The sequence below is a fragment of the Hyalella azteca genome, unplaced genomic scaffold, assembly GCF_000764305.2.
Source record: "Hyalella azteca isolate HAZT.00-mixed unplaced genomic scaffold, Hazt_2.0.2 contig15682, whole genome shotgun sequence".
Classification (NCBI taxonomy): domain Eukaryota; kingdom Metazoa; phylum Arthropoda; class Malacostraca; order Amphipoda; family Hyalellidae; genus Hyalella; species Hyalella azteca.
The window spans coordinates 269,532-293,076 of NW_025945524.1; the positions used below are offsets into that span (position 1 = coordinate 269,532).

General features: G+C 36.0%; 2 protein-coding genes across 2 annotated transcripts; both read left to right on the forward strand.

The window, feature by feature from the left end:
* Nucleotides 1-827: 827 nt before the first annotated feature.
* On the forward strand, nt 828-3,878 carry LOC108678494 (fatty acid-binding protein, liver). Its single transcript, XM_018166940.2, has 4 exons — nt 828-941; nt 1,678-1,847; nt 2,484-2,585; nt 3,704-3,878. Exons 1-4 carry the CDS (start codon nt 875-877, stop codon nt 3,752-3,754), a joined length of 390 nt encoding a protein of 129 aa, XP_018022429.1. The 5' UTR covers nt 828-874; the 3' UTR covers nt 3,755-3,878.
* A 9,493-nt stretch (nt 3,879-13,371) lies between these two features.
* LOC108678488 (fatty acid binding protein 1-A, liver) lies at nt 13,372-16,346 on the forward strand. Its single transcript, XM_018166935.2, has 4 exons — nt 13,372-13,501; nt 14,731-14,900; nt 15,554-15,655; nt 16,162-16,346. The coding sequence occupies exons 1-4, from the start codon at nt 13,435-13,437 to the stop codon at nt 16,210-16,212; spliced, it is 390 nt and encodes a 129-aa protein (XP_018022424.1). The 5' UTR covers nt 13,372-13,434; the 3' UTR covers nt 16,213-16,346.
* The last annotated feature ends 7,199 nt before the right edge of the window (nt 16,347-23,545 follow it).

The window sequence follows — 23,545 nt, forward strand, 5'->3', positions numbered from 1 at the left end:
ATGAACATTTACGTATATCAATTAAATAACTTTTTATAAAAGATATCAAGTTTGATTTAATTAGTATTAAAAAGATAAGATACCGCATAGGGTTTCAAATTTATCTCTGACACTGAGCTGCCTCATTATCATGACTTAACTGCACGTTAATTGTAAGTGGTTTTAATTAACTCAGTACCGGTAGCAGGATCCTGTTGACCATGAATCTGATGAAATGTTTAATGATTAATATCATCAAAGAAGATAAATCTCATGCAGACGTGAAATCCCCGAATCTCTGACGATATGCTATCAGTTAGGATATCAAGCGAATCCTTATGATGTTCGCCAACAGTAGAAATAAGCTATACAACATGAACATCGCATTAACCAATAGCAGATTTTTAATTGATTTGTGATCTTTTGGATCACGCATATGACGAGTTATTAAGGAGTTATACTTACGCATGGTTGTGGCTTAATTCGTTCATGGCTTTAACACAACCTATGAACCCACGAAATCTTTGGTCACTTCGTTAGTACGAAAAGAGACAGAGTTCATATGCGATAATTCGAAAATTTCGACACGTCGCAGATATAATTTATTATCGATCAATCTCCTACAAACAAATTTGTATCGCGTGATACGCTAATCACTAGCAAAACACAAAGACAAAATTCTATCCTTGGTCTTAACAATAATAAATATTTAAAGCTGTAGAGTAAATAATTACCTTCTCGCTGTTTCCTGACCATTTGTTTGCATTGCCGGTAATGTGTGGCGATCGCGGGGCGTCGAGACAAGATACCGGCCATAGGACCGGCCTATATAAGGGTGGCCGGGCTGGACACTAATCACTTTTTCGTCGCACTTCGCAGCGCCAACACATCAGCCATGTCTGTCACCGGCACCTTCGTCCTCAGCTCCAACGAGAACTACGAAGCTTGGCTTCAGGCCGCTGGTGAGATAACCCGTGGTTACCCTGTAATTTTAATGATTAAGATTTCTGAATAACTTCGATTTATTTATTTAGTTAACATGTAATAAATTTGAAAGCAAAATCGTGGATAGGTAGAAAAGCTGTGACACAAATTTCTTTAGGGATGAAAAGTCAAGACTTTAATAAATTAACTTAGTTGATTGATGCTTCTTGTTGAACATTTGTCAACCTTATTCATAGAATTTGTGGTTATTTTAAATGACCCTCATAGAAATTTTAGGGCGCACACTACGCTAAATGAGTACATGGCAAGGGAGACCCATAAATATTGATTCGTTGCAATTTTTAGTATAAGACACTTGTTAATAATGAAGCAAAGAATGCTTTGTCCCTGCATGCTGGCGTTACAGGCTACTGAGTGACGTAAACGTTCGTTGAAAGTCATAATAATGCAGCAAAATTACAATTCAATCTATAATAAAAAATATATGTTTAGATTTGAAATGCCTAGCACCATATCGACCCGGTGAAATTCGAGTAGCTATTTCAAACTTTCGTCAGTCATGAAAAAATACGGTCAAATGACACGATTTCGATCATCTGTGAACAAGGCACGAAAAGGAAAAGAATCGGCGACAGGCCACATCAGGCCTACACTGCAGCGCCGAGATCAATATGTTATGTTATGTTATAATGGAATAAAATTTCGATCTGGAGCTAAACAGAACCAGAAATCTCATTGTTTGTTGCATCGCAGGTATCCCCGCTGACACTGCCACGAGGTTGGCGGCCGCTAAGCCCACCCTCGAGGTGACCAAGGGAGACAACACCGTTACGGTGAAGACCACGTCAGGTGACAAGGTCTTCTCCAACACCGTCACCTACGGCCAGGACTCCGAGGCTGACATCGCTGGTCTTAAATACTTCGTAAGGACCACACATTATTTACATTAAGAGTAATAAATACTTCGTAAGGACCACACATTATTTACATTAGGAGTAATAAATACTTCGTAAGGACCACACATTATTTACATTAAGAGTAATAAATACTTCGTAAGGACCGTACATTACATACATTTTATAGGTGTCAGAGTAAACCTTCATCAACCTTCTGTTGATGAAAACATTACCAGTTCTCAATGCAATTCGTAACTAATGGCCTGGTAACGACAGTTTTTGCCAGAAAGTAACAGAATGAATATAGCATCTTCAAAGCTGGTGATTAGCAGAACATGAATAAATTGAAGTATGCCGGATCATGAATTTGAAGAGATCCCTTGTATGTTGCTCTACATTTCACTTTTAATATTGTTTTATTTATTTTGGGAACGGCAAACTATGTTGAGCAACTGAAATCTGAACAGTAAGGCAACGAAGAAAATTGAAATGTAATTGGTCAATATTTTGAGGATTAACTGGTGGTGACTAAAGACCCTATAGTGTTTGTCAGAGAAGGGCATACCCAAAATGATCTCACTGAGTATATACTGAGTATATAGTATAGTATATATTCAGTACATATACTTTCCATGTCTCAAAATATCACATAATATTTTCCAGGTGAACGCGGAGCCTACCAGCAACGGCTACAAGGGGACCATCAAGCTCGGGTCCAAGACCGGCACCATCAGCGTCGAGAACAACGCTACTGGCTTCGTTCAGGTCCGTTACTGGTAGCATTAATTAGTTATCACCGTAGCGTTGCTAAAGTTGTTATCGTGTATAGGTAATTTAATATAATTAATTCGGTGTTTTTGATTATTTGTTTCATTGATAAATTTGCACTAATTTGATAACTTTTGGCGATTGAGAGGCTCTATTATGTTCTACCTAAGTAGAGTTTATTCGTAATAATAAGCAATAATCATGAATTGATAGCCCATGCTCGACGCTCTAATACACAAATTTTCAATCTCAGAATGTGAAACATAGCATCATTCGTTGCATCATAATAGTGAACTAAATTACTTGAAATTTATTGAAAAATTGTGAAAAATTGCTTCCTATAAACTATAAACTTTTCCTCATAATTTTCACGATAATATTCGCAATTGGATTAGTCGGTTTCTGGAGTTCTTGTTTAAGCTTTGCGTAATTTTATTACACAGCCTAAAAAAATGAATAATTTACTCGGTTGACACGGCAGGCTGTGGCTAAAGCGTTCGTTGCGTATGGACGCGGTCGTTGCAATGTCGGTTAACTTCAATTCTAATTCATGTAAAGTTTTTAATCCAACGAGCAGGACTTTAGGAAACAATCTTATGTACAATATTTTAACATAAAGAATAATAAACATCCCAAATTTTGCTTCAAATTATCAAGACTTGAAGGTTATTTCTTTGTTATCAGAAATTCGAATCACGATTGACTTAGTGAACCTTGAGCTATTTGTTGCGATTTCGGTTAGACCAGAGTTACATGTTGATGGTTGGTGGTCGATTAAGAGCCTCAGGAGTAACTTATTTTAACTGCTTGCTAATGCAAAAATTCGGTAGCTTCAAGTGAGCAAGAATGTCACGTGAAGATATTTTATCCAGTAATGTATTGTCACTTATATGCTGCGGATTAGATTATAGCACTATGCAGAAAAATAATGATGAATAGGGGAACACTATTCATCATGCGCTTGAGATTGAACTGTACATTTATTAACTTACATGCTCTAATTTAGACAAATTTTATTTTTAAATTCATATCGAGCAATTTTCGAGAGTAAAGATAATTAATAATAGAGAATAATAATAATAATTCGAAAATAAAAAATAATTTTCTTCTTATAGACGACGACGATCGAGGGTGTCACCGCGAAGCGCTTCTACACCAAGCAGTGATCGCTCAACAGGCTTCACGCTCCTGGACTTCCATCAATAGAACTAAAAGTGATTCCCATCTCAAGATTTTATTAGTAATGGGACAGTAGAAATTCATCAATACTTTCATAAAAAGATAACAAAATTTGTGTTTGTATCCCATAAACTATTTGGAATTCGTCATGAAGTATTTACTGCACTTAGACAGTAAAAAACAAGTGCACAACTGAGGCTCTTGATGGAACGGTGAAAAAATTCAGCGTTTTTTTAATGTAGACAAGAATATCATTATTAAAGAGTCTAGCACTTGATGCGCCTATAATAACACAGTTACGAGAACATGACAGAAAATCGAAGTTCAAAGTCTTTATCTGTTACTTCTGTTTAATTTTTAGCTTGCTTATGAGGCTTGAAATTTGAACTGATCGATGAAAATTCATTCATCGTGAAAAATTTCGTGAAACCTAATGTTGAAGGAAAATAATCACGGCAGTAATTTTTGTTGAAGTCTTCTCGAAGAAACAATAGAATGGTCAAGCAGCATATTAAATCTCGCTGCATGGTAACTCTCACGGCATGGTAACAGCTCGCATGCATCTGAGTGAAGAGTTACCAAGCGAATCGCGTATCAAAAGTTAAAAGTGTTAACGTGCTGCATGAATAGCAACCGAACACAGATTGAATAAGTTACCATGATACGTGAGTAGAACTTAGCAAAGATTTAATAAGCTTACGGTCAAAATGAGAAGATTTTAGCACAGATTAAATAAGTAACCGTGTTACGTGAATAAAACAGAGCATAGATTAAATAAGTTACCGTGTTACTTGAGTAGAACCTAGCAAAGATTTAATAAGCTACCGGTCTAAATGAGAAGATCTCATTTAGGCACTGATTAAATGGAAAAAGAAAATGAAATGGCACTGATTAAATAAGTTACTGTGTTACGTGAGTAGAACCGAGCATAGACTGCAAAAGTTAGTGCGCTACGTAGATTAAACTAAACATATTTTACTTAACAAGGTAGCGGACGGGTGCCGAACAACGCTTTTCCATTACCAGCGGACTCCCGGACCAAAGAGATCATTTACGAGTCATGATGCCCCTTAAATTGGCAAGTCGGTTTTGCTTACATAATATTTCAAACAAGAAGACCGTTCATTATTCCCGCTGAAGATTGGTATTGCCAGGTCTCATAATCTATCAGAAACACCGGATGCAAGATTATTGATATTCCCCAACCACAGCTCTTGCTGGCTAGAGGATGTCTGAGTTAAAAATATCAACACTGGCCACCAAAAAGATTTTGACTTTACTAATAGTAATCACCAAAAAGATTTTGACTTTACTAATTGATTAAATTTAAACCTTGTTAACAATTGAGGTCTCTTTGGAAATAAGCTAGATAATTACAGCTAAAATGATCAATGGGATTGATAAGGACGAAACCATGTTCAAACATCTTGCGATCTACGAGTATCTAGCAATATGGAAAAAGAGACGCAGTGAAACAATTAATCACCATCGTTCATTGAATTTTTAATTTCTAAACTGGGTTTTATCATAAGTAAAGTTGGGGTAATATTAAAATCAATTTGGGGTAAGTTTACTTGTAGATTTTGTAGGCGTAAAACTAGGAACATGTCCGTAATATTAAGTATAGAGTTCGCACAGACTTATGATGAAAGGTAGAGATGCTCCAGAGACATGAAGCCCTTCAGTGCCTATTGACACAGAAACGTCGTCGTATTTTTCATCAATGCCGTTCATAATCAATATATAGTTAAATTCTCAAATATCTTCCTTGAACTTTGCTGGATATCTTCTTTATTTTGGTGTTCCCGAATTTCTTTCATTCATTGAGTTGTTTACTGCTATGCTTTATTTTCCTTTTGAATTCTTGTTATAAATTAATTCGAACTCTCAAGCTCGATCGTATTTACTATTTAAATTTCAACTTGATCAGACCAAGATTTGACGCCACTGATAAAAGCTTTATTATTAGTAGTAGCCTTTTGCCGTCACTCAATTACTTTACCTTCTTTCAAAGCAATTCTTCAACTTTACTTTACTTTACTATTTCACGATGAAGCATCCATGCCAATCTGCTTTCATCTCATTTCAATGTCTTTGCTCCTATAAAAGTGCATAACCACACTGAGTGCCAACAATAAACTCAGGTGTAAAGTGGTGTACGTGTAAAGTGGTTCAAATGTTCAAATTCTTATTGCTCACATTTGGCATTTGCCGTTTGTTGTCATTTTGCTTTGCCGTTAGTTGTCATTTTGTCAACCTCATTTTGTCAACCTGTTTTGTCAAACAGTCAAACAACAGTTAGTTGTCATTTGTCAAACTTTGCCGTTAGTTGTCATTTTGCCATTTGTTAATCCCATCATCATTATGTTGCAGTATCACCCCAACTTCGACCTCGCTGATGGAGATTCACGGACTCCTATTCTTTGTCGCTGATGACGGTTTGGTCGAAGCGTGCACTGCAGTTACCGCTCACCTTTTTGCTGAACCCCATTATACTGACTCCCTCATTTACGTAGACATTATGAAGGAACCAAGGACTCTTAAATGAAAAGATGGCTTTAACTCTCAAGTAATATGAAGACTTGCGCAGAACTGTCTGAAATCTAAGTGGAATTTTCAATTTTAACACGTTGACTACGAAGTGGTACATATGCGTACCACGAAATGTATTTCTCCAGGACGTAGTGGTACATAATTCAGGTTGCCTAAAATCGGCCAAATCCGAGAAGAAAAAACGCCAAAAAGCCTATAACTCAAAATATACTAGTTTATTTAAAGGTTCCGCTATTAAACTCAATTAATTTTTTTTGCAGTATTTAAAATTTAATTAGGAAGTAACCCTATCATAAATTTTAGCCGGCCAACGCAATTGAGAAAAACTATATCACGGAATTTGTCCGGAAAAAATGACCGTCTGGCAACCCAAAACAGTACAAAAAATGAAATAATAGTACAAGATGAAGCAATCGGAGTCAAAGTGTTAAATTGTGATTGCAAACCTACCAGCTAAGATTGTATGTAGTTTTCCATAGGCTTTCCAGTTGATTTACGCATATATGGGGAAACTGGTCACTGAAATTGGTATAATTTAATTATTATCAGACATCAACATAAAAACCTCTACCTGGAAGAAACATTATGAACTTACTTTTTTCACATAGTTTCAAAAACGTACCGCAAGAGGTGTTTCAATCGCTTCAATGTTATCGAGCTCCACCCCTCGAAGGCCCGTAGGAATGCATGATATTTCGTTAACTGATAAAGATGAAGCGCCCTGCAGGCATTCCAACGACCAACAGCAACACATACTCGCATCAACGTTAGAATCTGCCTTTTGTACCCTACCCCATAACTGACCCTGTAACTCTGGTCTCATCATAACTACTATTTACTAGAAATTTAAAAACGAAGAAAACGCCACAAAAATTCAGCATTTCTCTATTGAAAACGTTTCGGAGACCAGCTCCATCGTCAGTTCGATAAATCTAGAACACAAATACAGTCAGAAAATTAATAAAGTTTGGAGTCATAAGAACGAAACGGTCTCCGAAACGTTTTCAATAGAGAAATGCTGAATTTTTGTGGCGTTTTCTTCGCTTTCAAATTTCTAGTGAATCTGCGATTCAAGCAATCTAGTGACATAACTACTATTTAATAACGAGCAATATAAAAAATAAAGCCCTTAAAACAACACTCACCACTGCAGAACAGCACGCACCACTGCAGAACAACACTCACCACTGCAGAACAGCTCTAATCACTGCAGAACAACACTCACCACTGCAGAACAACACTCACCACTGCAGAACAACACTCACCACTGCAGAACAACACTCACCAATGCAGAACAACACTCACCACTGCAGAACAACACTCACCACTGCAGAACAACACTCTCCACTGTAGAACAACACTCTCCACTGCAGAACAACACTCACCACTGCAGAACAACACTTACCACTGCAGAACAGCACTCACCACTGCAGAACAACACTCACCACTGCAAAACAACACTCACCACTGCAGAACAACACTCACCACTGCAGAACAACACTCACCACTGCAGAACAACACTCACCATTGCACCGGGATAATTCATGATAAGGGTATTCCTTGTTGCTGCCATAGGGATTTTTCGGCAATGATTTGCTTTATAGAATAGAATAGAAGTGTCGGCGTTGAAAAAATAGGCCCATGGCCTGTTGCCGATTCTTGAACTTTTCGTGAAAAAAGTGAAACTTTACCGACGAAAAGCTTTGTTCTTGATTCTCCCACCTACTTTGCAAGAATTGATGCTGAGTCTGATCCAGTTACAACGTTTTACACTTCAATAATATATTTTTGTCCTAAATCAGAGACATTTTTGTGACATCTAATTAAAATCCGGACATTTTATACCAACCATTCTTTTCTTCCATTGCGATAATAAATAAATAGTCATTGACTAATATCTGAACCAATACATTATTAAAGTATGGGAATAACTGCACATAATTTAATCACTGACCTGCACAGATCTTGTATTTATATTATAGTTGAGCGTAAATTTATTGATTTGAATATTATTTGAGTAAGTGTATATTAATTCTATTAGTCATTTGCAATTATTGTCAAATGACTTACTCCATAGTATTCTAATTCATGATAGTCATGCTTGATGTATATGATACTCTATCGATCTAATTAACGCAGTGTTGCACTTAATGCAGTTAATATGTATATATTATCAGTCCTTGATAAGACGTGATGATAAGAGTGTCGAGTTACTAGTCTCGTAGCTTGATCACCAAACGCACCACTCATGACTCATCACTAACAATGCAATTGTTAATTGTTAAAAAAAAAGAAATTGTTAGCCTCAGAAAATGTGCAGGCTCTACGGACCATCTGTATTTTAGGACATATGAGCAATATTATTTGTCTTATCTTAACACGGCTTAACACGGCTTAACACGGCTTAACACGGCTTAACACGGCTCAACACGGCTACACGGCTTAACACGGCCTAACACGGCTTAACACGGCTTAACACGGCTCAACACGGCTTAACACGGCTTAACACGGCTTAACACGGCTTAACACGGCTTAACACGGCTTATAGTCCCTTTATGATGGCATAAATGCGAAAAAACAATTGAATAGAGCAATTTTGACATACAGTATTTTACATTATATAATTTTCATAATTTTAACGCCTTCGAAACTTTCGTTTCATTGAAGATCTATAATGTGTGATGGAACTGATAAAAGATTGTTAATTAAACAATAAATTATTCGAAGCCAAGTTTTTTTTTTAATTTTCTTTTTAGTAAATAAAAATGTGTTTTCAGGGGCAAAAAATTATTTAGAACAGTGTCGGCCAGGTAAATATTTATCTTTCTAATATATAATTAGAAACGCGGATCTGCGTCAAGCCAGACTGCATGATTGCAATACTATGCATATATTATATGTACATATATACCATACATATATAGCTACATAACCATGGTAGTGGCTTGTGCCACGTAAGACGAAAATAAATAATTTTGTACAATGTTTGATGGTATAATAAAACATTTTGGAATGCTAAAAAATAAGATTTCCATTAAATTGTTAGAATCATACGTTTTGCAATTCACTCTCTGACAACGCGTAACACCAAGAGTTTAATTTGATCACGGGCATCAATTTGAAACATTAGCTGGTACATACTAGCGAGCAGTATGGGTGATAGGATACACTGGGCTAGAACTTTTGTTGATATTTACTAGTAGTTTTATAAGTTAATGAATTCACCATGCAGAAATACATTATAATTTACACATCATTTCGCTTTCTGAACAACGGGTTATTCATTCATAGTCTTCGGAATAATAAGTAAGGAAAACATTTATTACAATTTGTGTATGTGCAGTATGAAAGTGTATGTCGATCAGTCGACAACAATGTCCTATTTCGTACTGCAATCCGTTTGTATTCATACTATAACTGGGCGTGCGGGAAGTTTCAATTTTTTGTTAGATGGTTTAGCTTCATTTAGAATTTAAGTTAAGAAGAAGGCAATAGAACTTGGTCCTATTATATAAAGTTGCATATATGAAAGTAAATACTTAATTACGTTGATTTTTCCATTTGATTAATGAAGAACTTTCATACGAGCCTATCTTAACTTCATGTAATGGAATAAAAGGACACATTTAAGCACCATTTTTAGCGCATTTTCTCATTTATGGAAATAAATGCACTATTGTGCTCGCCATGTCCGTCTGTCTGTCCGTCCGTCCGTCTGTCTGTCCGTGACCTCAAGTTTTCGTTGACGAGAAAATGCGCTCTCTGTCACTCACTGCAGTGAGTACTGAGTTATATTTTTTTATGTATGATGTCTTTTACAAGTCTTTTCATGATGTTCGATGGATCCTTCAAGCTTCTTCTGTTTAGATTTTGCCGAATGGTTTTCTGATATGAAATTTAATGTATTTTTTGGCTCATTCTGTGAACACGCATTTATTACAAATTTTCACATATTAAAAATGACGAAGATAGTCAAAATATTGAGAGTTATTAAGTTATTGAGTTGAAATCATACATTCGATTTTTATTTGACCACATGTGTTAACATATTGATAATTAGTACACTGAGAAGCTAGTGTTCCCAATGCACTGATTGGTACGTCCAGTTTTATTGTCGTCGGTTTCTTGTATAATTAGAAACTAATGATAATTTAGTTTCATATTCTCTCATTCTTCTTACTCATAAAGCTTGTGTTTTATGAGTAAAAAGTTTATGAAAGCTTAACCAATACTGAATTCTTTTTGTCTGAGCATGCACTATCTCAGTTTATTTTTCACGTAATCGCACCATGAATACATATAACGATTACTGCACTCGCTGTACAGTAGAAATTAGTGAATAAATAAAAATAAATGCGAAGAATGCTCATTGTTTACGAAGATGTTTATATTATCTTTGTATTAATGGCTGGATGTTATGTTCAGATATTCCCGTTAAAATAAAAGTCTCATCTGAACGTAGTTGCAGATGTATTGTATGTATATATTAAACTAAAACGTAAAGTAGTTTCTACTCTAAAGCAAGTGCGGCGATCGTTATATGTTTTTATTATGGGCGCGATTTCTTGAACAATAAACTGAGATCACGCCACAAAAAGAATTCATCATTTGTTAAGCTTTCATAAACTTCATACTCATAAAACACAAGCTTTTATAACAGGCCCCCAGATACGTTAGGTTGATAAGAGTTAACTACATGACGAGCTGTTACTTCGTACAAATCATGCTACTGTCGGCGCGCCTCTTGAATTTAATAAATTTGTTCCTGCGCTCAGAATATTATATGGTGCCATCAAATCATAAAACATGACGCATCAAAAATGACTGAGAAAGCACGTGTCTTATTGATACTTGAACTTAACTGCACCTGCAGTGTGAATAATAATTAATTTCAGCAGTCTAAGTTAAGGTAATTGTAGATATCTTGATTTGAAAAAAGTTGAGTTTAGTTCATTTCGCGAGCATTTTGATGAATAAATTCAAGTGATCCTGCTTCCTAGAGCAAGCTTAACGACATTATAAGGCTTTGTTTCGATAAAATTACGAATACTCATATATATTTTTCTTCCCAGAGACGTTTTTCTTTTCCACGTCATTTGAAAAAAATTGAACATGGGCCGCGGTCTTATTAACTGAACCCGTGAATTGGAGGACAAGATTTTTGCACCCCATAAAGCTTCCTTTACGATCTTTAATTCTACGTTTAAAAAAATTAACACATACAATTTTTTTTATTTCACCTGCATTCATATGTTCATCAAGTTTTGCTAATCTCCCTCAGGCAATGATCGAGCTCTACGTACCCGCCTTTCTTCATGGCAGGAATTGTTCCCTCTGTTTGAGGGATGGCGACCCTCGCCTAGCCGCATACCACGTCGCCCTTTTTAATTAACTCAACGATGATTGATATTTTACAAGCTCTACAAGTGAGTTGGAGAATACCGAGCTCTACAAGCTCTCCAACTCTACAAGCGAGTTGGAGAATATTATGGTTTAAAATGTGAATAAATTCAAAAATAGTAAATTGTCTGACTTCTTTTGACTTTTTTGTAACGGTGACCACCACCTTGTTCTCGTAATCCTAATGTGTAAATAGTGGAGCCGCAAATAACGTGTATATTAAGAAACACACCCAAGATTATTTTGAATAATTTTATGCGGACTCTATTATACTTGCCTAATTTGTTAAAAAACACCCGAGTGTAAAAGGCCAGGTAAATATTTATCTGATTGTCTCAACTTAATCAGCCATAATTGGATATTGAATGTTCGGTGATGCCGTTAAGTATTAAAGTAAAATGATGGCTGGAATGCGAGAGTTGGAATATTTTGATGGCATAAATGCGAAAAAACAATTGAATAGAGCAATTTTGACATTCAGTGTTTTACATAATATAATTTTCATAATTTTAACGCCTTCGAAACTTTCGTTTCATTAAAGATCTATAATGTGTGATGGAACTGATAAAAGATTGTTAATTAAACAATAAATTATTCGAAGCCAAGTTTTTTTAAATTTTCTTTTTAGTAAATAAAAATGTGTCTTTAAGGGCAAAAATTTAGAACAGTGTCGGAGAGAAGTTTGCTGGAGTTGGAACGATATAGCTCGAATTTCCGTAAGAAAGCCTCTTAAATTTGCTAGATCTGATAACAGTAACATCTCATTTTGTTGATCTTTTTGGATCTGTGTCCTATTCATTGACTGGTTACTTTTTATATTATATAGTTTCTGACAAATTTTTTCAGGCTGATTTTTCGGCATTCATTAACAGTACAAAAATATGACCCAAAGAAAAATTTCACCGTAGATCAGTTTCTGCGACAAAATATCAAGTTTACGTTTTAAAACCTTGTGCGCACGAAAAATTACTTTCCCAATTGTTCTAACCTGTTTTCAGTTTTTTTAACTTAATAATTTTCTCGCACCATTCCTGATTTAAAGAACAAAAACAAAGCAATAATAATATTAAATAATAATCGAATTTGATAGGCTACAACGGCATCCGATTTCGGAATTATGCTTGACAGATGAATTTTTGGGGCACCTAACCTCACAGAATCACTCACAATCTGTAATCTTTCGCAACAACACATTTTGGAATGTGTTCTATAAAGTATCAAAAAATAAATGAACAAGCCTTGCATTGAACGGTTTGAGAAGCGATCAAGTCAGCGCGATATTTCTTGCAGGATTACTTAACACATCTAAATATTTAATATGTAATTTCTGCCAGTATTGATATTATAAAAATAATTAAGTTGATCAAAAAATAACAGGACTTTGCTGTGTAGAACATCAATAAAGAATAAACTTCATTGAGAAAACTGCTTTCTTTGAAGTTGCAACTTTTGTGAATTTAGAGGCTAAATATATATCTAATTTCAAGCTTTAATAACGAACACTCACCACGCATGATAACGCTTACTGTTGAGTCACTTATCGCCTTGGTTTATTGGACCCTCAATCAATAAACTTTTTAACGTAATCCCTCCTTCCTGCGCCGGCTTGCCATAAACTCGACGGGCTATATAAGCAGGTACCTCAAGGCGTTAGCTTCATTCTTTGGTATTGAGTATAGTTATTGTTATTAAAATTAAAAAAGAATTCTCCGCCATGGCTATGACCGGGAAATTCGTTCTCTCTGCCAGCGACAACTATGAAGCTTTTTTGAAGGCTGGAGGTGAGTGACGCATACGACAATTATATTGTACGTTGATTCATGTTGCTTCTTGAGTACTGTGGTATATTCGATGTGTATAGAGCCAGCTAATTTTTTCAAGCTTTATGGTATAAATATAGGAAATAATTCTGATATGAAATGATGATAACAAATGTCGATTATTAGTTACACTACTGTCTCGGATGGATGTGAGAAAATTCAAATTTGTTTTTACGTTGTACCAATTAATATATTCGACATCTACTTTAAATATATTAGAAACCTCACTTAATTAATGAGAATCGTCCTATATTTGACACGTAATATATTAATTCGAGCGTGTGCGACAATTTTCTTTAGTGAGAACAATTGAATAAATTATTCTAAATTAAGCGTTTATCTCTGACTTTTAATTTGTGCGCGAACTCAATTTAAAAAAATTGACTAATCTCGAGACTTTAATGGCGTCTTATAGTCCAACGACTTGCAGGCGCTTCAAGAATGCAATATATCAGGCCCACAACCATCATATGTAATGTCTGTGTCATCCCAATTACACCTGTTTTCACCCAATTACACCTGTGTCATCCCAATTACACATGTGTCATCCCCATTACACCTCATCCCAATTACACCTGTGTCATCCCAATTACACCTGTGTCTTCCCCATTACACCTCATCCCAATTACACCTGTTGTCATCACCCAATTACGCCTGTGCCATCCCAATTACACCGGTGTCATCCCCATTACACCTCTTGTCACCCAATTACACCTGTTATCATCCCTAGTACACCTGTGTCACCCTATTACACATGTATCATCCCAATTACACCTGTATCATCCCAATTACACCTGTTGTCATCCCAATTACACCTATTGTCACCCAATTACGCCTGTGTCATCCCAATTACACCTGTATCATCCCAATTACACCTGTTGTCATCCCAATTACACCTATTGTCACCCAATTACGCCTGTTTTCATCCCAATTACACCTGTTATAACCCCAATTACACCTGTGTCATCCCAATTACACCTCTTGTCACCCCAATTACACCTGTGCCATCCCAATTACACCTCATTCCAATTACACCTCATCCCAATTACACCTGTGTCGTCCCCATTACACCTCTTGTCGTCCAATTACACCTGTTGTCATCCCAATTACACCTGTTGTCACCAAATTACACCTGTGTCGTCCCCATTACACCTCATCCCAATTACACTAACCGTGCATCACACCATCAGGCGCGTGTGATGAAGCGATCAAGAAGGCGAGCGCCGCTAAGCCCACCCTGGACATCGTTGAGTCTGCCACCGGCGTGACCATCACGACCAGCGCTGGCGACCAGTCTGCTACCAACGTCATCACCTACGGCCAGGACTCGCCCGCCGAACTTGCCGGCAGGAAGTTCACGGTGAGTTCGGGTTACTGGTGCAACATATGCATAATTAGTAATTATTACCGGTGCACCATAGAAGTAATTAGTAATTATTACCGGTGCACCATATGCATAATTAATAATTATTACCGGTGCACCATATGCATAATTAATAATTATTACCGGTGCACCTATAGGTAATTACGATAAGTCTCAATTGATAAACACTTGTCTAAAGAATGCAGTAACTGTCGTCAATGGTATTGTTTCGTTTGCTATTAATTTATTTGTGACGTGCCCACGAAGTTCGTCTGAACCAGACGCCACGATAAATGCTTCGTATAATAATAATAATTATTTTCTAGTGCATATTCAAGAGGGCTGGTAACTTAAATTAACGTTTATGTTGAAGGTTTATAGAACAGTATTTTTGTATGCGATAAAATAATTGCAAAACAAAATAAGAAATTTAGTAAAAATATATACATAATAACTTCTTGCATCGTTGTGATACCAATTAACAATGATATCGTTGAGGTCATAAACGAGTAACTCTAATGTATTTTTCCATAACGTCGATTACGGAAACTAAATTAGAATAAAAATAAATTAACGGGAGCATAAGCGAAGTATTATGCAAAACCATCGTTGGTTTTAATTATTATTTTACAATATTTATTGCTTTTCAGGTTAACGTTTCGAAGACTTCGTCCGGATACTCTGGAACCCTTACGCTGGAAGGCAAAACTGGTCAGATCTCAGCTGACATCGACGGTTCAACCTTGACCAGGGTGAGTTGTTACTGATTAGGTCATAAATTTTTAAATGAAAATTGCATATTGATTATTTTTCACCTGAAGTTACTGGGATTCATGGCACGTCAGGGCACCAAGACAAATTATTGAAGTTCCCCTGATAAAGATTTAGTCTGATTTATTGGGGTCGACATGAACAAATTGTTGTATACAAGCTGTAACATCAATAATTTTGTTCCTTTACTAGCTCAATGACAATGCATTTAATAAATGTTCATCTTATTCAGTGAATGGTCATTTTCGGCCACCCATCTTGCGTAGAATCCGAAGTTCAGTTTAATTTATAGTTGTACTAATACGATATTATCAGCTATAAATTTTACGTGGAGCTGAAACATTTCATTTATATTTTAAAATATAAATATATATATTAAAATAAAATATATTAATTTCCTTCTGAAACTGAAAAATAATTTTAATTATATCGTTTCTCAATTATTTGCTTTCATTTTTACTAAATTTTGAATTTCTGTGCGTCACAGACCATGACTTACGATGGCGTCACCACGAAGCGCACCTTCACCAAGCAGTGAGGCAGCCGTCCTGCCGACATCATGGATAGTCGACCGAGTCAATAATATAGCATGGATACCTTGATTATAATGCAGCATTGATAAAATTTCCATGATTAATATTTGACAATTAAAATACAGCAAGAAAAGCTCAACGATTCTCATTTTCCTGCTAAATAGTTAACTGTTACATCATCGAATAACAACCCTGTATGTATATTCATTGGTATAGCTTGTCTGTAACACTATATGATTCATTTATTTGAATTCGTTGACTTGAATCCTTATTTAATTCATGTAATATTTTTGCAGCCAAAATGCAGTTCTATATAATATGTGTCTTTCTATTTGAAACACTCCGAATCCAAATTTGATAGTTTAATACCGTCGTACACTACTGATCGCATCAAAAAGTAGAACAATTCATTGTAATGGGAAGGTTCAGATTAGTATAAAGAACGTATTAGTAGTCAATAAATTCGAATTAAGTTCTCACGAAAAAGTACCTTCGTCTCACCACCTCGTCTAAACTCTTGTTGCGTCTGCTCTTACACAGAAGAAAAACTCTACTACGAGTATGTACGATTATTATCGGGGAATAAATGACTTACACAAGAGAAAAAGCTAGTGTGCTGGCTTTTGTGTAAGCTAGCTTACACAAAATAAATACAAAATGTGTAAGCTAGCTTACACAAAATAGTGAAAAAAGTCGCATTAATCGTGAAATATTCACGTTCAGTGATCTCGAGCCCAAGAGTTAGTGAGAAAATCCCCATAAAAAGAAAGGTCGAAATGAACTTGCAACTGATATAATCCAAGCCTTTAGCCTGAAGAGGGCAACTGCAACTAAGATTGCACTCGCTTAGTCTAGTACATTTCATAATACACGGCATGAGTTTTTTAATACTCGTCTTTCACAAAAACACTAAAGGTGGAGCGCATTATTATATGATGTATTTGTTGTATATTATGATAAATAGTGAAGGTATTTTTTCTGAACAGAATCAAATCATTAACAAAACCTCAACAAATCTGCTGTTATTATTTATTTTGATGAATGTGTGGTTTAGAATAGTAAGTTGAAGTTTTCTTACTGAATTAGGCCTAAATAATAGCCAGGCTTGATTGATTTTACGCTTAACAAAATTTATGTTCTTGACCGGAGAAATTTAGAGAAATAGTAAAAGCCGAATTAACTTGTATTTACAAATAGGATTTGACTTCTAGAAGAACCAGTATCTGATTTATCTTAATTCTGTTTCATATTCTTAATGTTTAATTTAATTGACATTCTGTTTCATATTCTGAAATTTCATTTAACTTTAGGTACAGTTCTTCCAAAAAATGACGGGTTAAATTTTATAATAGAATTTAATTTTGTACAACACATTTAAAACTCGGCAGTCAGTCGTCACTTATTATCCCTAATTTTTAACTGCCGTCAGTTCTCTCCTTCTCTTTATATTCTGCAAGTGTTCATTAGTAGTCTCAGGTCAGCCGCCTTAGACTCCATAATCTGTGCATAGGTTTCAAGTAAAAGTTAAACATTGTTCCGTAGACTTTTTACGCAGCGATCTTCAACGCGCTTGTGCCGCCTCCCGCAAGCAAATTGTGATGGTCGATCATCATGAGGGCCTATACTTTCAAAAAAAGTTAAGAGATCGTAAGTTCATCAGCCAGTCATTGACGGCCTTTCAAGCAAAATTCAATAATCATAGACAAGAAAATAGAGCGTAAGTACTTACGTTCACTTAGCGAGTTTTGAAAGTATGGCCCGAGGCTCATCGCAAGCCTAAGTCAGACTCCAATGTAGACACTGAAGTAATGCAGGTTCTGAAGAGTGCTGACGCGACTAAGAGTTCTTGGTTCAGGAAGGAATTGAAACGAGATGCAAGATTGTCAGCAGACTTCAGTAGAAAGATATAGGCATGCAAGTTTGTAGTACAACGTAGAATGCAAACTACATTTAGGAACGTGGAATTCTTGAAGCTAGTTATTCAAGTACGGACGTTATGCATATATCTACAGACACGAATTAGTAAGTTACAAATCTCATTTTAACGAAATTGCCCTAATTTGTAATATTATAATTTAATACTGAAACACTGATAAACAATTTCTATAGTACACTATTGTGGTTGTATAACCACAATGCCTTAGGTTAGATACAGAAATGTTTTGTGTAATTATTTTATTTATAAGGCAAGGAAGCCCGAAGAATAAGGCGATATTTCGTGACAGGATGTTGAGCTCATGGTTCGTTCGAAAGTTTTTCTTGACCAAACGAATTTTTCATTATGTTAAATGATTTGAATTAGCGCAGTGTTATTCGATTCTTATCCCAAAAAATCGTTGTATTTTCAATTTATGTATCTATTTCCATACATCCAATTGATCTTCCAAAATGTAAAACTCCGCATCACGAGTGTTATTAAGAAAGCCTTGCGTAAACTTACATTTTTCTACTTACTTAATTCACCATTCGAGCAGAAGTGAAAATAGGGAGCTGGATGGTGAGGCGACCGAGGAGGTGGAGGCCGTAATTGTGTTACTCCCGCCACTGACAGTCATTATAATTCACTGGCAGTCATTATAATTAACTGGCAGTCATTATAATTCACTGGCAGTCATTATAATTCACTGGCAGTCATTATAATTCACTGACATTCATTATAATTCACAGGCAGTCACTATAATTCACTGATGTGACAGTGGCAAGCGTTCGTCGTCGAGTCATACATTGTTATGTTATAAACTAGGCAGTTAATTAGGTAGGAGTTGTAATAACATTCTGCTAGGGGCAACTTCTTTTTCACTGGTTATTTCAAATTTTTAGCGGCAGGGAAAAAATGATGAGTTGATCTTTAAAAGCCAAATAAAGTCATGCCAAGATCTGAAATAATAATTTCGTTTGTATCAACCTCTCATAGAAGTTAGTTTCTCTGACTCACTTTGAACCCACAGCTTTAATAATAATAACGATAATTTGTAATGTATGATATTACTCTTTGTACCCAAGTTAGTTATAACAACAATATTTTCGCAATTAATGGTAGCAGTACGCACGTAACGTGATTTATTTCCGGGCCCCACTCAGTTACAGGTGGGGGGTAAATTTTCTCAGCTTAGCTACCCATTCATCATGCAGAAGTTTGGTACACCCAAGGGCTCTCCCTCGTCTAACACCAACGCTTGACACTCACAAGTTTAATCCCTCCTTTTGTAATAGAGTCTTGTACTCAAAATCGCTATTCCTCATCTCTTTCTGGGGCCATACTTTCAAAACTCGCTAAGTGAACGTAGGTACTTACGCACTATTTTCTTGTCTATGATTGGTGGACTTTGCTTGAAAGGCCGTCAATGATTGGCTGATGAACTTACGATCTCTTAACTTTTTTTGAAAGTACAGGCCCAGGATTAAATCGAGAATAGAAATTAACTTTTTTGTACGCTTAATTGTCACAGGCAAGAGACTCCTGCATGGATGCCATCTTTATAACTTTTTAATAACAGAAAAAGATGAAAATTCCGAGAAAATATTTGATCTTAATATTTGAATTTAATTTAAAGTGTTATCTTGATCGTACACACCATACATTATTGGAAGCAGAATGTATACGTGATGTTAATTTTATGTTGGCATAATGTTGGTTATGAACAAAACGAAATGTTGGCTGAATTGAATGAGTCAATTCCAGCATGTACACTGTTAGAAAAATTACCGTTAACGGTATTACCGGCGTTTCAGTGGCCGGTCGGAACGTGAAAAGAAACACCGTGTCGCCGTTTTTATTCTAATTTTACACTAGAAATCCGTAAAACATCTGATGATAACGGCGAAACAGTTTATTTTCACGGGGCAACCGGCCACTAGAATGCCGGTGGGACCGTTTTTTCACCGTTTTTTCTAATAATGTAAGTGAGGATAAAATGAAAAGCTAGGATGCGAGAGGTTTTAATTTCAGGAGTGCATTCATGAGCGAAGCTGAGCTGCAAGTATTAAGAACAACAATTATGAAACTTCAAGATCTTTTACTAATATATTTGTAGAACACATTAATTTCGATTGTCAAAAAATATTCTGTTTAGATGAATCAAATATCCAAAGAAACTTAGTTTACAACGGCTTTCATTCCATGAATATTTTGAGGTAAATTAGAAGCAAGTGGTCGAACGCATTAAGAAACAACGAGGCCACTGAAATGAATAATGATATTGAATTAACATCTGTTTGACACTTGAAGTTGGGCCTTTATCTTTCTGTTGGTTTCATGATCAGGAAATACAATTCAATTCAGCATAATATGTATGTCTCAATAATATTCTAAAATTCAGAAATAAAAAATTTACCCTAAATTAATTAGAAGTTCTACAAAAATTTTAAGAAGCCACAATTCACAAATATATATTTTTCCAGACAAATGAATTGACTGACATAAAATAATTTGAATTCAGTAACGATTAAAGGTAAATTCAAACAGGAGGCTGCAGCACGACCTCGACCATCACGTAGGCTGATCTGCATAGGCCTGAAGAACTTGTGTTGGGACCCCAAGTTCAGGCTTAATACAAACGTCTAATATTAATAAGGCCACACAATGCCATCTACGTCTTCATTAACATTGTCCTCGGTGTCACATTTAGATAGATTCATCTCTCCCATACCACCTCAGCACTTGCAGCTCTACTTCAATTATTTAACGCTTCTACCTCTGCTTTACGATGGACCTTTTAATCTTAAATTTCGTGGAGTTGAATTTCATGGATATTTCTTTGTTGATCAATTTAAAACTTCTTCACAGCTAAAAAAATGTTCGCTTCTTTTCTTGGCAGAATATCCCCACTGATTAATTACTTGACGGATGCACTGGGCTGACTGAAACGATACTGATTTATTGATAAGTGCTCAGAATTAGTAGAAATTTTTCTCAAATCCATACCCACGCTATGGGTGTATCAGATTCACACATCAACAAGCATTTCAATCTAATCTTCTCCGCTTCCATGATAGATGAATTTCATCTTCAAGATCGCAGTCCGCATTCGTCGAGACGTCTGTATTCTCGATTTCCTCTTCATTATTACATTCTTCATCTGTATTCCTCTGTAATGAAGTATCAGGATCTCCACTGCGCTGCATCTCCACCTCGCTTCTGCACATGGGGCAAGTTGACCTACTCTCAAACCACGGCAAGAGACAGCCTTCGTGAAATACGTGATTGCACGTGAGCTTCAGTACTTTGCAGTGGTGCAACATGTCTTCCAGGCAAACTGCGCATTTGTTTCCAACAAATTCACTTCCGGCATGAAGTTTAAACGCGATCAGCGAACTCAAAATATCTCGTGGAAGCGCACCGTCTGAACTTGAATCCAAAGAGTCTGATATCCAATAATTGTCGGAGTCGGAGTCTGATATCCAAATATCGGAGTCGGAGCCGGAGTCATATATCAAAATTTGAATCCTGCCATTGCTCCGATTGAATCTCGCCATTATGAAATTCTGAAATAAGTTCGGGAAGGAGGCAGGCCCGAAATAATTCAGGGACTCAAGCGGACGCTGAAGTTCATTCCTTGCGTAAGTGTGATACCAACAGAAAATATTTTTGACCATGAAAATAAAATGCAAAGTTGAAATTGAATTACTCTGTCTGGGATTCGCCACAAATTATTTAAGCACGAAACATAAACGTCATGGGCTGTGAATTAAATACATACGATAAAAGCTATACTAATGATATGAATCTAATCGCGAATTTAAAATCTTTTTTCGTTTAACATTAAGTCAAAGTGAGGATGTTGAGCTGAAAAAGTTTCTTCCATTGATCTATTGAGGTTGCATTACTCTGCACTGATGTAAGCAAGATCAGGAAAATGGTAGATTAATAAATTTGTGAAATATGTACAGAAGACCAATATGCCAAACATAAATAACAAATATAATTAAAAAATTGTAAAATTTTAAATTAAAAAATATCATTGCCTGAAATTATTTTTTAAGAACCAAAGATGACGATGTAAAGATATATACGCTCGGTAATGATCGAAGAAGCTCTCATCAAAAATATACGACATATTTCATAGTTCTATAAATAATTGCCGCTCAGTAGGCACTTATAAGCATTATCAATATTTTACTGGCGCTAGCTCCTACCGTTCCCTTATATTCTATCAGTGCCCCCCTATGAGTCCAGTTCAGCCGCCTCTAGCTCCAATCTGTGAATATCCTTCGAGGCGGTGAAAAGTTAAGCGATCAATCCCTAGACTTTTTACACGAAGCATCGTCCACGCACTTTTAGCCCCCCTTCTGCAGACAACTTGTTAAAGCCGATCATTAAGATCGGCTGGGGTGGGTCCACTGGGGTGGGTCCAATCCACTGGGTGGCAAGCCTAAGTGGAACTTTCAGGCAGACACGAAATTCAGTCAGAAATCCAATTTAAAAGAAAATGAATAGATTTTTGACATCTACTGAAATTTTCTAAAACGGAATTACCAACACTGATAATCATTTTTAAAATGTTAGCTACGGAGGCTGTGAAAGAAAAAACAAGTTTAGGTTAGATTCTACACTTTTTACTCCTAGAGAGTAATGATTTTATTTCAAAGTCAGTTCTAAGGTTAAGATGATATTTCGAGGTAGGGTGCTGAACGCGTGCTCCGTTCAAAAGTTTCACTTAAAAAAAGTTATTTCAATGTGTGATTCGGAATGCTGGCATGGTCATTCGGATTTTGTTCCAAAAATTTCCTGTCTGCTTAATTTACTTAAATCGTTTCTACGCGTCCAATTGCAAGGGATAATTTATGTCTCGAGAAATGCACTAGGTGCGTGGTAGAAACTTAAGCGATTTCTTAGTACTTATATCTATGCTTCGTCAAACAGCAAAAGTTAAGGTAGTCAGCTGGAATAGAGATGTGGACGTGTGATGGTGAAGCATCAATTATTAGGAGCCACAACTGAAGTTCATGATAATGCGTTTGGGAGATAGAGTGTCATGATTTCATTTGCTTGGCATACTTTTTTAATTGCCTAAAGCGACCAAAAATAGATAGAAAAACCGCACGAAGTGTACTCTCTTCAGTATCGGCTCCAGGGGGTTATGCTTTTTCTTACTGGGTTGTTTAAAAAAATTAATGAGTTGAACCGTAGATGCAAAACCGAGATCTGAAACAATTTAATTTGAAACAAGCTTCCATTAAATTAAGTTTCTCCGACGCTCTATGTACACATGAGTGTTATACACATGAGTATTATACCACGTGTGTTATACCCACGAGTGTTATACCCACGAGTGTTATACCATGTTATACCCACGAGTGCTACTTGCCTGTAGTAAAATTAAAATTTCTCCTAATCTG

What these genes read in the sequence shown, in the direction of transcription:
- LOC108678494 (XM_018166940.2), top strand. Translation starts at nt 875, where the DNA reads ATGTCTGTCACCGGCACCTTCGTCCTCAGCTCCAACGAGAACTACGAA. An exon ending in TCGCTGGTCTTAAATACTTC is followed by an intron (nt 1,848 to 2,483) that starts GTAAGGACCACA and finishes AATATTTTCCAG; the next exon opens with GTGAACGCGGAGCCTACCAG. An exon ending in ACGCTACTGGCTTCGTTCAG is followed by an intron (nt 2,586 to 3,703) that starts GTCCGTTACTGG and finishes TTCTTCTTATAG; the next exon opens with ACGACGACGATCGAGGGTGT.
- LOC108678488 (XM_018166935.2), top strand. Translation starts at nt 13,435, where the DNA reads ATGGCTATGACCGGGAAATTCGTTCTCTCTGCCAGCGACAACTATGAA. An exon ending in AGCTTTTTTGAAGGCTGGAG is followed by an intron (nt 13,502 to 14,730) that starts GTGAGTGACGCA and finishes TCACACCATCAG; the next exon opens with GCGCGTGTGATGAAGCGATC. An exon ending in ACGGTTCAACCTTGACCAGG is followed by an intron (nt 15,656 to 16,161) that starts GTGAGTTGTTAC and finishes TGTGCGTCACAG; the next exon opens with ACCATGACTTACGATGGCGT.